The following is a 16,465-nucleotide window of genomic DNA, read 5'->3' on the forward strand; positions in this document are numbered from 1 at the left end:
CCAGAGAGTGCGTCGCGGCTGGCTGGACCCTCTGAGCCTCGTCCGGGGCCAGCACTGCGTCCGCGGGGGTCATAGACCGGCCGCCACGGGGCCCCTAGGCGGAGTCTTCCGAGCCTCTGCGACATGCGTGGCCTCGGCCCGCTGCTGCTGCCGAGGCAGGATTGTCGGATCGCTCCACACCAGGTGATTGAGCAAACCGTAAGTGACAGTCGGGCTGTGCCTCTGGAGGTCCACCTCACAGACAGCATCAGCCTCAGGCGTGTCACCTAGGAAGCAGGGGCGGTTCCCGGACCAGCCCTGAAGGCCTCCGCCAGGAGGAGGCGTGGCGGGGCCGCGGGAATCGGTGTCCGCCTGGGAGGGCGTAGGTGGGAACAGACTCGGAGTGCTGGGCTTGGGTCAGGTCCGCTGTGATCTGTGCCAAGTGCCCTTGTCACGCTGAAGGTTGTTGTTACTCTTCTCACATTACATTTTCACAGGCAAGGTGAGAACACCGGTTACATCCCCCACTCCCAGCCCCACCCCCAGAACTGGGGCTGAGACCCAGGGCCTTCAGCCCGAGTTACATCCTCAACCCTTTTGTAAGTTTTGATTTTGAGACAGGGTCTCGGTAAATTGCTATGCTGGTCTACAACTTGTGGTCCTCCTGCCTCAACCTCCCAAAGTGCTGAGATTGCAGGCCTATGTCACCACACCCGGCTGAAAGATACTTTTCTAATGGGGAGACAAAGAAAGAAAGGAGACATGGAATTATATTGAGACTTTTTGAATATACCAACGTTTTATTAAAATATAGTAAATAGAAGTTAAATTAAGTACAAGTTAAAATGTCAAATATACGTAAAGACAGTCTGGAACACTGCTCAGTAAATGGTGGTAGAACAATCTGCTATCAAAACAGGTAATAGAACAATGAAAGAATTTGCGTTAGTGATGACAGGGATTGTTTCATCTCTGACCCCAGTCAATCTTGTGGTTCTTCGTGTGTGTCCATATTAAGACTAAGTACTGTATGTAAGGAGGGCTGGGGCTGTAGCTCATTGCTAAAACAGCACCCACACACCCACAGTGTGTAGAGTAAAACCACCAGTGAGTGCTGAGCATGCTGTTGCACTGGCATATCATAGTTTGCTGCAACAAAAAGCATCTCTGTTTTGTCTTTGCTTATCAGTTTACCAGCAGAGAGGCACTTAAACCATTGCAGCAGTGGCATTTCATGATCTGGATAAATTACTTTTAGATTGCTGTAAGTACACAATACAATGGCCAGAGTTTTTATGTTTTTATATTGTCAGGCTGAGAAGAAAATTCAACCATGAACCCTTATTTATAAGGTATAAAGTTACCGAAGACTTTTTTTCCTTCCCCAAACCATTGAAATAACATTGGGTTTATTTATGGTTTCTGAAACTTAATTTTAAAATCAGAATTCTAAAAATAAATTTAACTTTGAAGTTGTAGCTTATAGCTTTTGTGTATCATGGCAACCAAACATCATGAAAAAACCTATCTATATTTAGACTGAAATATTTTATGTGTGTGTTGGTGGGACTGAGCCTCAGGGTGTCACGTGCTAAACATACACTCTATCACTGAGCTACATCCTCATCCTAGCCTTGGAATAATTTTTCTGTACCTAAACATGATTAAATGTATGCTTAAAAATATGGTTAATTGGGGTTGGGGATTTAGCTCAGTGGTTCTGCCACCTGCCTCACAAGCACGAGGGCCTGAGTTCCATCCCTGATACAAAAAAAAAAGACAAAAAAAAATGTTAAATGTAGGGCATGAAATGGTTGCTGGACCTTCACCGATCATTAAAACAGCGAAGAGACCATTGTGATTGACTTTATTCAGGAAATAGCATATAAAAGAATGAATGTCATATCAAAGATATGAAAGAATTCTAGCCACAAAATTCAAATTATTATACTTAGCAGGATTTTTGAAATACTGTATTGTGGTACTAATATTTAGTTTCCTTAAAAGTTCTGCTTATATACTGTGATGTTATTTGTTTTATTTTGTAACTACAGATAGTAATATTGTAAGAAAGTTAAAGAAAAATGTATGAAAGATTCAGTGTTAGTTTGGTAAATGATTATTTTGTGATTAAATTTTTTTCTGTTTAAGTAGGTAGTACATAAAGATTTCCAATTGTGATTTTTAAAATCTGATGAAAAAAATTGGGGGCCTTCATTAAAACAGAATTCCATTGTGCCTTTTTGCCTTTGAGTGGAAGAGACTTGTACTTTTCTAGACTGAGCTGAACTAGTATTGCTTTATCTAAACTAAATTGAATTTTGTTAATATGGTATGTCATGATTTAAATTTATGGCTGGGGATTTAGCTCAGTGGTGCCGCCACCTGCCTTGTAAGCACAAGGTCCCTAGCTCAATCCTTGATACCAAAAACAAAATAAATAAATTTAATGAGTTCAGTTCCTTTTCCTTATCTTTCATGAGATGTATGTGATTATTTTGCAAGCATAGCTTAGTTGTTGAAATACTAAAGCATTGTGAGTTGGTACAAATGGCCAACATTCACTGCTCTAAGCTGGACGAGAGAAGGAACTGATTCGCTGGGAGGATGGCAGAAACAAACTCAACATTGGTGATTGTATTTTGATTTTCACAGCAAGAAAAATTCCTACTGCTTTTAAATTAAAATGGAAAAATATGAGAACCTTGGATTGGTTGGAGAAGGGAGCTATGGAATGGTGATGAAGTGTAGGGATAAAGACAGTGGAAGGATTGTGGCCATCAAGAAGTTCTTAGAAAGTGACGATGACAAAATGGTTAAAAAAATTGCCATGCGAGAGATCAAGTTACTGAAGGTGAGTAAATGAGCTGTTTCTTGATCAAGATTAGCTTTACGGTTGTAGAAAAAAACTATCATGTCTTTATATTTATTTGCTTTGTAATTAATTTTTAAGATGTGAATTTCTTTTAGAGTAAGAAATAAAATTTCTTAAATTAAAAATTTTTGTGAACGTAAAAATTATTTTTAAAATGTTCGTTGTTTTGTTGTTTCTTCTGTCTGCCTGCCCATCAGTCATCATCTCTTATCTGTACTGGGGCCCCAAGGACGCGAGGGTCACTTAACCTTGGTGCACAGCTGGCCCACAGCTGCATCTGCATCGATGGCTGTGACTCCTCACAGGGAGAGGTGTGAAGCGGTCGGCCAGGGAAGAGGTACAGAGTCGATGGCTTCCTGGCTGTGCGTCCAGTGGTGTGCTGTTTTCTCCAGCGAGCAGTGTGACGAGGCGTGTGGAGACTGAGGAACCAGAGACTTGGCCTGGAGCTTGCCACAGTTCCTTACCCCTAGAGGGGAAGAACCTCCACACCAGTCCTGGAAATGAAATAAAAGCTCTCCCTGGAGACAGCCAAGGGCCACACTGTTATCTTCTCTATTGTGTGAATTTTTTTTTTTTTTTTTTTTTTTTTTTTTTTTTTTTTTTTTTTGGTAGCAGGACTCAAACTCGAATCCTTGCACTGGCAGCGGAACTGCTGAGCTAAATCCCTGGCCCTGAGTTTTGTTCTTTATTTCATTCCTCCTGCTTATTCTTATTTATTTTGCTGCTCTTGTTCCTAACTTGTTGAGCTAGTTGCTCCCTTCTTCCGTTTGCAGTGCCTCTTTTCTAATACGTGCACTTAAAGATATATTTTCTCTCTAGAAACAGTTTCATATGTATCTCAGAAATTGGATTACTAGTTCAAAATATTTTCTCATTTTCTTTATAGTTTCCTTGATCTGAGTTATTTTAAAGTTTCTTTTTTAGAATGTGTATTTCTTAATTTTCAAACATACTGAAAATTTCTGGGCTTTCTTCCCTTGGCTATTTATGGCACAACTGCCCTGTGCTCAGAGAAAAGACTATGTAAGAATGTATTTCTTTGAAATTTATTGATGTTTGGTAGAGGATATAGTCAACTAAAAAAAAAATCGCTTGTGATTTAGCTCAGTGGCATTGTGCCTGTCTGACAAGTACAAGGTCCTGAGTTTGATCCCCAGTACAAAAAAAAAAAAAATTGTGTTCCTCAGAAATATTCTATGGATGGCCTTTAGGTCATGTTTGTTAGTTGTGTGGTTCAAATCTTCTAAATTCTTTTTTAGGGGGAGGGTTTGAGACAAGGTCTTGCTATGAAGTTCAGGCTGGCGCTGAGCTCATGATGTAGCCCAGGCTGACCTTGAAATTGTAGTGATCCTCTTGCCTCAGCCTCCCAAGTACAGGCATTCACCACCACAGCTGGCTGCAATTGATCTGAATTACTGTGTATGGCACAGCCAAATCTTATGGGTTTGTTTCCTTATGGATGAATAGTTGTCTAAGAAATTTTTATTAAAAATAGTGTCTTTCCTCCATTGTTCTGAATGACCCTTTTGCTAAATGTTCTTATAGGGAGGTATAGTTTTTCTATTCTGTATATTCTCTTCTGTTGCTGTATTTGTCTAAATTCATGCTGCTGTCCCATAGTCATGTTTATTCTAGTTTAAAAGTTTTTATATCTGGTAGGATGAATCCTCCCATTTTGTCTTTCTTCTACAAAATTGCCTTGGCAATTTTTGTCCCTTTGCATTTCCACATGCATTTTAGAGTTAGTTTGTTAATTTCCACAAAAAAAAAACTAGGAATTTTATTGAATATGTAGGTCAGTATGGGGAGAACTGATTTCTTTACACTATTGTATCTTGTCCACAAACATTATATCACCTCTTTGTGTTTCGGTCTTCTTGTCTTAAAATACATATTGACTCTTTCCTCCTGCTAGGCCTTTCTTAGATGTGGGATTCATGTCTATGAGCAGACGCAGCTGGCTCTTCTTTTCTATCCAGTCTGGCAGCCTCTGTATGTCAGCTTTAGCTTTTTTTTTTTTTTTACAGTTAATGTACAGTACTTATTTATATATTTGGATTTATGTTTGTCATCTTCCTGGTTCCTTTCTATATTTTCTGATTTTTAAAAAAATTATTCTTTTACCAGTCTTTTAGAGATCATATGAGATTTCATAGTGTTCATTTAGTTTCCAAATAGGCCCTTCTACGATGTAAGAGTCCTTGAGATGTTAACTCCATTTGCTTTGTCCTCTTGTCTCTCGGCCCCACTTGTGGATTTCTGTTTCATCACTGGCATGTATTTAAACTCTTTATGTAGTTAAATCTCTCCCCAAGTTATTCACAGTGTTTATTAGGATAAATCTCTTCCATTTGCTCTTCAGTCTTCTCTCCATGACTTAGCTTCTATGGGTTTAAAGTATATCTTTCTTTTCTTTCTTTCTTTCTTTTTTTTAAACTAAGTCTGCTGGTAAGGAATGCTGTTTCTGTAAAAGAATTTTTATTCTGCTTTGTGTTTCAAATACTGTGTCTACAGGATGTAGAACTCTGAATTGGGGATGCAGGATATGCATGATTCCACTGGCCCCTGTTGCTTGTGTTGAAGAGTCAGCTATCAGTCTTACGTTTTTTGTTGTGTGTCTTGTTTGTGTGGTTCATTTTATTTTTGAGACAGGGTCTCGCTACGTAGTCTAATCTGGCCTTGAACTTGATGATCTAGACTGAACAGACTGATCTAGAACTTGAGAAGTTGTCTCAGCCTCTAAAGTCCTGGTTGCAGGTGTGCACCACCATGCCTGTTTTGTTTTAATATGTTGTCCAAACTGTCCTCAAACTCCAGACCTCAAGTAATCCTCCAGTCTCAGCCTCTGGAGCAGCTGGAACTAGAGGTGTGTAGCAACATGGCCAGTTTACTGTGCTTCTTTTTTTTTTTTTTGGACCAGGGATCAAACTCAGGTCCTTGTGTTTGTGAGGCAGGCGGCAGAACCACTGAGCTAAATCCCCAGCCCTACTGTGCTTCTTAACAGCAGACTCTAATTCTTATGTCTTGCTGCTGGGCAGCTTGAACCACTGTTGGTATGTACATGTGTGATTGTCCCATTGGGTGGCTTGTACCACTATTGGTACAAACAGATCTAATCACTTCTATCGGTTGTTTTATTAATAAAATCAATAAAAAGCCACCTGATGGGACAGTCATGCATGTGCCACCAGTGGGAACATGTTAGTGTCCTTTTTTTTTGTACTGGGTATTGAACTGGGTCCTTGTGCTTACAAGGCAGGCGGCAGAACCACTGAGCTAAATCCCTGGCCCTAGTATCCTTTTTTATTCTGGGTGGTTTTAAGGTTTTCTCCTTGGCTGGTTTTTAGCCATTTTCTAATACTGCACCCAGGTGTTATGTCATTGTGTTTACTTTGCTTCAGTTTTGTGGCTCTTGCACCTATAAGACAATGTCAGTTGCCATTCCTACGAAATGCTTAGCTATTTTGCTTCACGGCCCCAAGTGTCCCTTCTCAGTTCTCCCTTGGAGAATTTACTTTCATGTGTAGCTCTTACTAGAAGTCTTTTGTTCTCTTCTGGGTTTTTCCTCTTTTCATTTGCATGTGCTGTTCTAGATTTTTTTTCTGACCTGTCCTCCACTTTAGTACTGTTTCAGTCAACCCTAATTTACTGGTAACTTCAACCATGATTCACTGTTTGATTTTTTTTTTTTTCAAACACGGGGCCTTGCTCATGCTAAGCTCATTGTTACCCAGCCCAAGCACTGAGTTCAGTCCTTTTTTCTTCCTCCCTTCCTTCTTTCCTTCCTTCTCTCCTTTCTTCCTTTGTCCTTATTCATTTGTTCCTTCCTTTCCTGCCTGAAATAGGGTTTCACTAGTCTAGGTTGGCGTGGAACTTGATATGTAGCTCAGGCTGGCTTTGAACTCATGAGATCCCCCTGCCTCAGCCTCACATGTGCTAGGCTCACAGGTGTGTTCCCTTGTGCCTGGCTCCAACCATTACTTTATGGTTAAATATATATCCATTTGATTCTTATATTTTCCAGTTTTCTACCCAAATTCTCTTTAATCTATTTACATAATTTCCTTTTTATCCAATGACTGTGTAATCTGCATCTCCTATATATATTTTTTCATCTTCTATATATTTTAAAACCTTTTCTATTGTTTTTATCAAATCTTAATATGCTTTCATTAATTTTCCAAAAATGTAGCTATAATCTGAATCTCCAAACACAGCCTCCTCCTTAAGATTAGTCCTCTGAAGCTTCTTTTTTGAGACAGGTTCTTACTTTGTAGCCCAGTCTGGCCTCAAACTCCAGCTTTTCCTGCCTCAGCCTCCTGAGTGCTGGGATTACAGGCGTGTGCCTGGTGATTTTGAGGGCTTTTAGGCCCATCCCTAAGGGGATGTCATCATTACCTTCCTCCATCTTCCTCGATGGCGCTTGGACACCGTAAGGCCATCAGGAGCCGTGTGACCTTGAGATCCCTTTCTCATTTGCGTTGTCTGGACTGAAGTGAAGATGGCCTTAGTTGCTGGCTCCTTCCCTGGGTTTGTCTTTCCCAGGTCATAGTCTGTTCTTCTCTCTCTAGTCCCCGAAGGTAGTTGTTTTGCATATTATCCAGGTTTTCTGCCTCTACTCCATGGAAGATTCCTACAAATTCTTATCTGCTATTACTGTAAACAGGAATTACTGTATTTCTCCATTCTAGAATTTTTATTTGGGTCTAGAAGCTGTTGTGTTACTTTTTTTTTTTGGTACTGAGGATTGAATTCAGGATCCTGGGCTTGCCAAGCAGATGCAGTGCCACTGAGCTATATCCCCGGCCCTGTTGTGTTACTTTTTTTGTTGTTGGTGGTGGTTTTTTTTTGAGACAGGATCTCAGTAGTAGTTGAGACTGACCTGAAACTCACTATGTAGCCCAAGCTGGTCTCAAATTTACAGTGATCCTCCTGCCTCAGCCTCCTGAGTGCTGGGATTACAGGTGTGGGCCACCATGCCCAGCCTTGTGTTACTTTTTATGATACCATTTCAACTTTTTGAGGTTGGCTTTTTCTTAAAAGTACAGTAATCTATGTCTGATAATTCCAACATACAAAGTCATTCATTGTCTGTTTTTATTGCAGTTTTCTGATGTTTCTTACGCTGTTTTATTTCTTTGTATGCTTGCTTTGCTGGACACTACGTTTGAAAGATTTTGTTAGGAATCATTTAACAACAACTTTCTTCAGAGAGGTTTCTATTTTCTTTTTTTGTGTTCCTGGGCACTGTGCCACTAATTAATTGTTTTTATTTATTTATTTATTTATTTATTTTTTGAGACAGGGTCTCACAATGTAGTTGAGACTGCCCTGGAACTCACTATGTAGCCCAGGCTGGTCTCGAACTCACAGCAATCCTCCTGCCTCAGCCTCGCAAGTGCTGGGATTATAGGTGTGCACCACCATGCCTGTCATCCATTAATTAATTTATTGTGACCACCATCCCCTTCCCAGTAAAGCTGAATCCTTGGTGGTGGCTGGGGATGCTTCTAAGTTGTTACTTCCTTTTTGTACACTTCACTTCACTGGTAAAAGTATGGATAGAAGCAGCTCTGTATTTACTGTTTTAACATTTCCCTCAGGCAGGTGTGGTGGTGCATGCCTGTTATTTCAGCTACTCGGGTGCTTGGGGCAGGAGGATTGCAAATTCGAGGCCAGCCTGGAAAACTTAGTGATACTTTACCTCAAAATTAAAATTTTACGAAGGACCAGGGGCGTAGTTCAGCAATGGAGCACCCCTAGGTTTAATCTTCAATACCACTAAAAAAAAAAAAAAAAAAAAAAAAAGTCCCTGAGTCATGTTTTGGCCTTTTAGTAATTCACTACCTTTGCTAGTTAACACTTCATTGTATTAAAATTTGATTTACATCATTCTAGTTTCTCTCTGATGCAGACACTTCCAGTTCAGGCCTTATCAAGTTCACAGTTCTTGAGTTCTTGCTTATGATGTCTTGTTCCCTTGTGTGTCTCGTATGTCACCTTTGAAGATTTATTTGTGGAAACCTTTGGAGGCTCAGGTAAAGCCATCTCCCTCCAAAGATGATACTGCTTCAGCCAGGTGCCCAGAGCTCCCAGTCTACGCGTTAACCACGTCCAGGATTGGAACCCTGAGTCACTACAAGGGTGGCATCTGGCAATGCCGTGTTCATTTTGGCCGGGTATACTTTGCAGGGTGTCACTTTTAGGGTCCAGCTTCATTGGAGGTGGTTTCTCCAAGGTCTCCTCTTAATGACTTTTGCCTTTTAACCCCACAGGGTCACAAAAGTTAGTTCTACACCTGTTGCTTCCTGGCAAAATCAGCTTTGAGCCCAGAGACTGTCACTCTGAGTTTTCCTGTTCTTGACTTAGGCCCAGGAATCTTTACTCTCTTAAGACCGAGCTTTTTTATATGTTTCAAAAGATTTTTTAAAAATTCATCCCACTGAATAAGAATTCCCTGTTGGAGTTGTTTAGTCTGTCAACACCGGAGGAGGTGGGCTGCTTTTAAAAATATAAATACAGTACCAAGATAGGGCCTGTGGAACTGTGAGTCTGTTTTAATGATTGCAGGACAGAGCAAGGAGGATTTTATGTGTGGTAGGGAAAGGGATTTTTCCTGATGCAGTAGTCTGGGTTATTTTTTTTTTTTTTTTTTTTTAATGAAGAGGACGGAGTGTTATACTCTGGGAGGCTGAGGCAGGAAGATCACAAGTTTGAGCCTAAAACCCAGGCAACTTAGTGATGTAGCAAGATTTTGTCTCAAAATAAAAAAATTGAAAAAGGGCTGGGGACATAGCTTAGTGCAAAGGCCCTGGGTTCAATTCTCAGTACTAAAAAAAGAGAAATGTTTTATCCTATTAGAAATGCTCTAAGACAGTCTTAATCAAACAACTGACATAATGTCATTTTCTTCATTTGCTAAAACAGTTCATTAGAGATTGTTCTATCAGGATATAAGACAACTTGTGAAATGAAGGTGTTTTATTGATGAACTGTGATTATGAATAGGTTTTCCTATGATCCTGTATTTCAAATTAGCTTTTAAATCTTTGAACTTTTTTTTTTTTTCAGTTTTTTGAAACAAGGTCTTTCTGTGCATTTCAGGCTGACCTTGACCCACTGTGTAGCCCAGGCTGACCTGGAACTCAGAGCAATCCTCTTGCCTCATCCTCCACAGTGCTGGGATACAGGTGTGCACCACCATGCCTGACTAAATCTTTGAACTTCGAACTCTTGGAATGGAAAACTATATTTTTACGTCTCTTTAAAAAATGGGGGGGATATATTTTCTTCTTTTCTCTAAAAATAAGGCAACTCCAAAACCTTCCCCGGGCCTCCACCCTGAGAGCTGTAGTGTAGGCAGGCAGTGTTTTGATGTGGGTCTGGCACCCTCTCGGGCGCGTTCTGTGGGTGAGGAAAGGCCACATCTGCTTGCCAGTCATAACTTACTGTCCGGATTTAGCTCCCTCTCCTCTCAGCTGTGTCAGAGGATGTACTGCTATCCTCAGACAATAGCAGGTGGGTTTGTGACACTAACGTCGAAATGGGAAGTGCTCACTCTAGCCAAAGCATATGCTTCTTTAATGTTGACACCATTTATACTCCTTACCTCCTTTTTAGTGGTAAATGTTTATCTGAGTTAGAAAAGTCAGAGGTCTCAGGTGGGGTGCATTAGTGTGCGGCACTGTGCTGTGGTGGGACTGCACTGGCCAGGTGACCGCTTAGAACAATGCCTGGGGCCAAGTCCGCATTGTGTTGTCAGAGTTAGTACAGACGATGTCACACTGTGTTGTTTCTTTAAAATACTTTTTATGGCCCTTGAATTTCTTACTTTATATTATTGTGTTTCCTCTGGTCACTTGAAAAGGTTTTATTTTTAAGTTGATTACCTTTATAATGTTAGCAGTGTACAATATGTGTCCTACTTTATAAAGTAATTATTCTATTTCTTCCTCTAAAGTGCCTCTTAATCTGATACTAGAATATATCTCATGTTAGTGTTTATCAATACACTTTTTGTTGTTGTTGTTGTTACCGGGGATCGAACTCAGGTCCTTGTGCTTGCAAGGCAGACAGCAGAGCCACTGAGCTAAATCCCCGGCCCACATTCGGAATTTTTTTTCTGTTATGTTTTACATAAATGACAGTTGAGTTGGGTATCTTGTCCTGTGGATCACCAGGTCTTCAATTTTGAGATCTACATTCCTTTCAAAGGTGGCAGTATATTTTGTCTTTTCCTTTTGGTGAATGTTAATCTCTATTTGCGTTCCTTCTTGTTTCTTTGAGTACCTTTGAGTGAATCTGGACTGGTTCTGTATTGCTTCTTGTCTTATACTACAGTGGTCCTTCTGGGTCCAGCTGATAGGGGGGGTTTCCTGGACAGAGGCCAGGATTTTGTCCCAAGCTAGCAGGACCCACGAAAGCTCATGGTGATGTCCCTCAGGACTCTGGTGGATGGGGCTGAATTCTCTGAGACACATAGTTGCAAGTTTGTTTCTAATGACTCATTTGTGTCTCCTCCTATGGTCATTCTGGCCAGGGGCTTCTGTAAGGCTGCCTGTTAAGCCCCCCTCCCCACTGTCCCTCAGTTCCAGGAATCTTTCCACATGGTGCCTGTGAGCACCACACCCATGACAGCAGTGACGTGTGTGTCCCTTCCAGGCTGGGCCACATCTGCAGGCTCACAAGCTTGCCTGCCTGGATGCATGGGCTTCCACCCCATTCATTGTTGGGAGGGGCTCAGGTCTCTGCTGTTTCATCGGGGTTAAAGGTGGGCTTCTCTTCCTCGTTCACTGTATTGCATTCTCTGAGAGGAGAAAGGAGCAGTTTGGTCTTTTGATTGTATTTAAAAACCAGAATATACTTTAAAAGTGTACAGTTTATGCATTTTATCTATACATTTGTCTATTTTAGCTTGTGACTAATTGCTAATAATTTATTCTTATAAAACTGTTTTGCATTTTTATAACAGCAACTGAGGCATGAGAATTTGGTGAATTTGTTGGAAGTGTGTAAGAAGAAAAAAAGATGGTACCTGGTCTTTGAATTTGTTGACCACACAATTCTTGATGACTTGGAACTCTTTCCAAATGGACTAGACTACCAAGTAGTCCAAAAATATTTATTTCAGATTATTAATGGAATTGACTTTTGTCACAGTCACAATGTAAGTATTAAGTAATTTCTTTTCTTTTTTTGAGACAGGGTCTCACTGTGTAGTTGAGACTGCCCTGGAACTCACTATGTAGCCCAGGCTGGTCTTGAACTCACAGCGATCCTCCTACCTCAGCCTCCCAAGTGCTGGGATTACAGGCATGTGCCACCATGCCCAGCTTTTTAAGTAATTATTTTGTTAATCCTTGACTATCCAGACAGCAGTAACTTAATTTAGACATTTGTTTAGACTAAAGTTTGAATCAGTAAAACAATTAAAATGAACCACATTACTTTGTATTACCAGTTTTCATGTCATGATACCTGTATTCTTTCCTCTCTACACTTTACTTTGAAAATTTTCCATAACCTGGACATGGTGGCACATGCCTATAATTCCCCACTTGGGAGGCTGGGGCATGAGGATCGCTGTGAGTTTGAGGCCAGCCTGGGCCACATAGTGAGTTCAGAGCCAGCCTGAACTACGTAATGAGATCTTGTCTCAAAACAAACAAACAAACAAATAAATAAATTTAGGCCATACTGAAAAGTTGAGAGGGTGCAAGGTGAATATCCATATTTCTACAATCTGAATTCTGAACTCATTAACATTTTGCTGTATGTGCTTAATTGAATATTTATTCATCTGCAAATCTGAATTATTTATGCACGTGGAAGTTGCTGACAGCAGTACACTTTTCAACACTAAGCATTTCATCTGTGTGTATCAAAAATAAGCTTTAAGTACTTTTTTTAAGGTAACATTTACCAAGTGAAGCAACACAGATTTTCAGTGTTAGGTTTTGACATATACACACTCCAAGGATCTGTGTATTTATTTATTCAGGTTCTCTTGCCTGGTTATAAAGTATGAAAGCATGAAGAGTCTTTCCTCTTCTAGTTTACTGAAATAATTTAAAGTCTCTGGAATGCCACAGAAAAAAACACTTCCAGGAAAAATGACACCTATTGGGTAAAAATGAATCACACAGCACTTATTCTACCAGTTTTACAAAATCTTAACGCATTTTGTATGTTTGGGGAAGTAATAAATGCTAGTACTAGAAAATTCGAGCCCTAAAGAGGCTCATAATGGGTGTCTTCAAAGAGGGCTCATCCCCAAGAGCAGGTGGCTACAGCCTGCATGCCTCTGCACCAGCCCCGATTGCCAGTAGAGTGGGGCACGAAGCAGCTCCGCTTCGCTCTTGAGGAGCATTGGACTACATTCAACCTGTGCCTACCCTGTGTCCTTTATTTGTGACACTCTCGTGGTTGATTGGCCCATGTTGCGTGACATATTCTGCCTTTCGATGGACTGTATGAGTCAGCAGCATCGAGGGAAGTTTGCTCGTGTGTGTGTGCTGCTCTATCTTTAAGGCAGGGGATGTTACTGTCTGGTGGCTCCCTGCGTATACTCCAGCGCGTGCCTGAACCTATTTAGACTCTGTGCAGTGCAGATTGTTATAAGGAGAGGACTGAACGCTCTCTAATTTATGACCACTTACACCAAGGAGCTTCAGTGCCTTGCAGGGCAGCCATGCTGCCGTTGCTTAGTCCACCCACTTTCAAACCCTTCTACATTACCATCTCACAGCCCTTCTCTCCACACCTCTGTCTCCTCTTCTCCATCCTCGCTCTCAGTCCTCTGTGCAGTAGAAATAATATTAGCATCAGTCTCAGGTTATTGTATGGACAAAACCAAATATTTAAAATACTTGATATGGTATCTGACACGTAAATGGCCAAGTGTTATTTATCCTTACTGCTATTAAAAGTGTATCCTAAGATCTTGCTTTCTTGGCAGTTAACAAAATTATGGTGGGGGAGAGAATAATTAAACATGCATGCTACACACACACTCAAGGTTGAAATGTCTGAATTTAAGAAAATGAAAACATTCTTAAAACATGCTATTGGTGTATGTATCTACATGTGTGAACACTTTAATATAAAAAAATTAAAACTTATTTAATCTTTTGTGAGCCGGCTGAATTAAAAAAAACTTTTAAAATACTTAAAAAAATTAAGGCTATTAATTCAAGTTTGACTTAAATAGTATAGGACATTAAGAGGTATCTGTAGGGCTGGGCTGGGGATTTAGCTCAGTGGCTCAGTGGTTCCACCACCTGCCTTGCAAGCGCAAAGACCTGAGTTTGATCCCCAGTACCAAAAAAAAAAAAAAAAAAAAAAAAAAACTAAAGATTTTTGCTGGAGTTACTGGGTATAATTAATTTACTGAGATCATAACTGGTGTTGAAGACCCATATCAGGGCCTGTCCTTTTTTAAACATTTATTTTATTTTAGTTTTTGGTCCTGGGGATCGAACTCGGGACCTTGCCCTTGCAAGGCAGGTGGCGAGGGCCTGTCCTTCTTATAAAAGTTCTCTGGCCACTCCAGTGTGCAAAGAGAGCCGTGGTGAAGTTCTGCTCATTCTGGCTTGGTCCAGCATAGGTTCTGTTGTGGTTGAGAGGGAACACGACAGTCCTGTACTTCAGGCCCCTTGTTTAGGGTGTGAGGGAACAGGCCCAGAAAGACTTGCTGTGACTGAAAGTCCAAGACAAGTGCCACTTCCCTGCCTCTGAGTCAGCTGCTGTTTCTACTGCACAGTTGGCCTGGCCTAGACCTGTGTCCCCACCACTGACACCTAAGGGAACAAACGTTGCTCTGCAGTGATAGCTGGCCATTTACCATGCTGGCCTTTTGAAAGGGTTGAATACAAATGGTTAAAATTCTCAAAATACACTTATATCACAGGATTAGGCCTAATAATTTGATTTGTCTGGTGCAGAATTTTTGATCCTATCTCTACCTCTTGCCTCTGCTCCCAGAGTTCCTCCTGTAGCAATCCTGACCTGCAAATGGACTTTTCGTGGGTAGCTCTAGTCAGGTCATAGAACCCGCACATTGGCCTTGCACATCCATGTCCCCTCTCTCAGCTTCCGCCTAGGAGACACAGCCCCAGTCCTGATCCAATCCTGGCTGTGTCCTCCTCTCCATGCTAGTCCACCTGGCTCCCCCTCGGTCTCGCATGCACAAACCCTCTTCAGGGAGAGCCTGACAACAGTCATTAACTGGACACTTGATTAGTTAATTAATGTGTATTTGATTCCTATCTTTTAGTGGTTTCTTGCCCAACTGGATCCCAGGTTATTGAAAGCCAGCACCACTTATGTGTTTCTTTGTATTTAGAGGATCAGAAATGACACTCCTCTTTGCAGTGCCCCAGATCCTCTCTATCTTACCTTGCTGTGCTCTGCTCTTTTTCTCTTAGATCATACACAGGGATGTAAAGCCAGAGAACATTTTGGTGTCCCAGGCTGGCGTGGTGAAGCTGTGTGACTTCGGGTTTGCACGCACACTGGCCGCTCCTGGGGAGGCCTACACTGACTATGTGGCCACCCGGTGGTACAGAGCACCTGAGCTGTTGGTTGGAGATGTCAAGTACGGCAAGTAAGGTGCCCACATGCAGTAGCAGAATTATCTGCTGATGCTGAGAAGAGATCTCGAGTGTGTGTGGGGTGTTATAAAATGAGAAGGGGGCTGTCACTCGTGTCCCTCATTGTAGTACGCTAGCCAGGCGTGTACAAGGGGAACGGGTGAAAGATAATTGAGGGAAATATTTTTAAAACCTAAACTGTTAAGCCAGGCATAGTGGTACACACTTGTAATCCCAGAAGTTGAGAGGCTCAGGTAGGGAGGATCATGAGTGTGAGGTCGATCTGGGCTGCATAGCAAGGCCTGTCTCAAAAGAGAAGCCTTCAGAAGTCAGTTCTCTTCTCTTCTCTCCACCCCACCCCACCGCCCCCTGCTTCTTGTGGTTGTGAGGATCTAAAGCCCTAATACAGGCTGGGCCACTCTGCTACTGAGCCACACCCCCAATTCTTCAAAAGAGACTAACCTTTACTGCTTTTTTTTTTTTTACTTAAAAATTTTTAAAAATTAATTTTATTGGTACTGCTTCGTTTTTTGTGTTTGTTTATTTTTGGCTTCTTGAGTTAGGGTCTTACTATGTACTTGAGGCTGGCCTTGAACTCACCATGTAGCCCAGGCTGGTCTTGAACTGGCTACATCTTTCTGCCTCAGCCTTCAGAGTGCTGGGATTACAGGTGTGCACTACCACACCCAGAGTTTTTTGGGGTTTTTTTTAGACGGGTTCTCACTATGTAGGATGACTTTGAATTTGCAATGATTCTTCTGCCTCAGCCTTTGTTGCTTTTATTAGAAATCTTTCTAAAATATTTTCTACAACTGCTGTTTTCAGCGTACATTAAATATCCTTCAGTATTTTCTTAAATACTTTGAATTCTCGATTTACTGCCTTGCTATAAATTTTGTGCCATTTTATAATTCAGAAATGACCTCATGCAACTTCAAGGTTGTTGTTCCTACACTAAATGATGCTAGCAAATTCTTTGATTCTTGTGAGTGATTTTTTTTTTTTTTTTTTTTTTTTTTTT

General features: G+C 41.1%; 1 protein-coding gene across 3 annotated transcripts in view; it reads left to right on the forward strand.

The window, feature by feature from the left end:
- The first annotated feature begins 6 nt into the window (after positions 1–6).
- Cdkl2 (cyclin dependent kinase like 2) overlaps positions 7–16,465 on the forward strand; it is a 51,025-nt gene continuing 34,566 nt past the window's right edge. For 2 of the 3 annotated variants that reach the window (XM_010610826.2, XM_010610829.2), the window contains exons 1-4: positions 7–183; positions 2,635–2,833; positions 11,826–12,020; positions 15,280–15,458. In XM_010610826.2, the coding sequence (XP_010609128.1) occupies positions 2,666–2,833; positions 11,826–12,020; positions 15,280–15,458 (542 nt within the window). In that variant the 5' untranslated portion in view covers positions 7–183; positions 2,635–2,665. Of the gene's footprint in view, positions 199–2,634; positions 2,834–11,825; positions 12,021–15,279; positions 15,459–16,465 lie in introns of all 3 variants that reach the window. The other variant, XM_010610827.2, reaches the window with a different exon arrangement.

This window comes from Fukomys damarensis, unplaced genomic scaffold, assembly GCF_012274545.1.
Source record: "Fukomys damarensis isolate Sample0158 unplaced genomic scaffold, DMR_v1.0_HiC HiC_scaffold_37, whole genome shotgun sequence".
NCBI classification, from domain to species: Eukaryota; Metazoa; Chordata; class Mammalia; order Rodentia; family Bathyergidae; genus Fukomys; species Fukomys damarensis.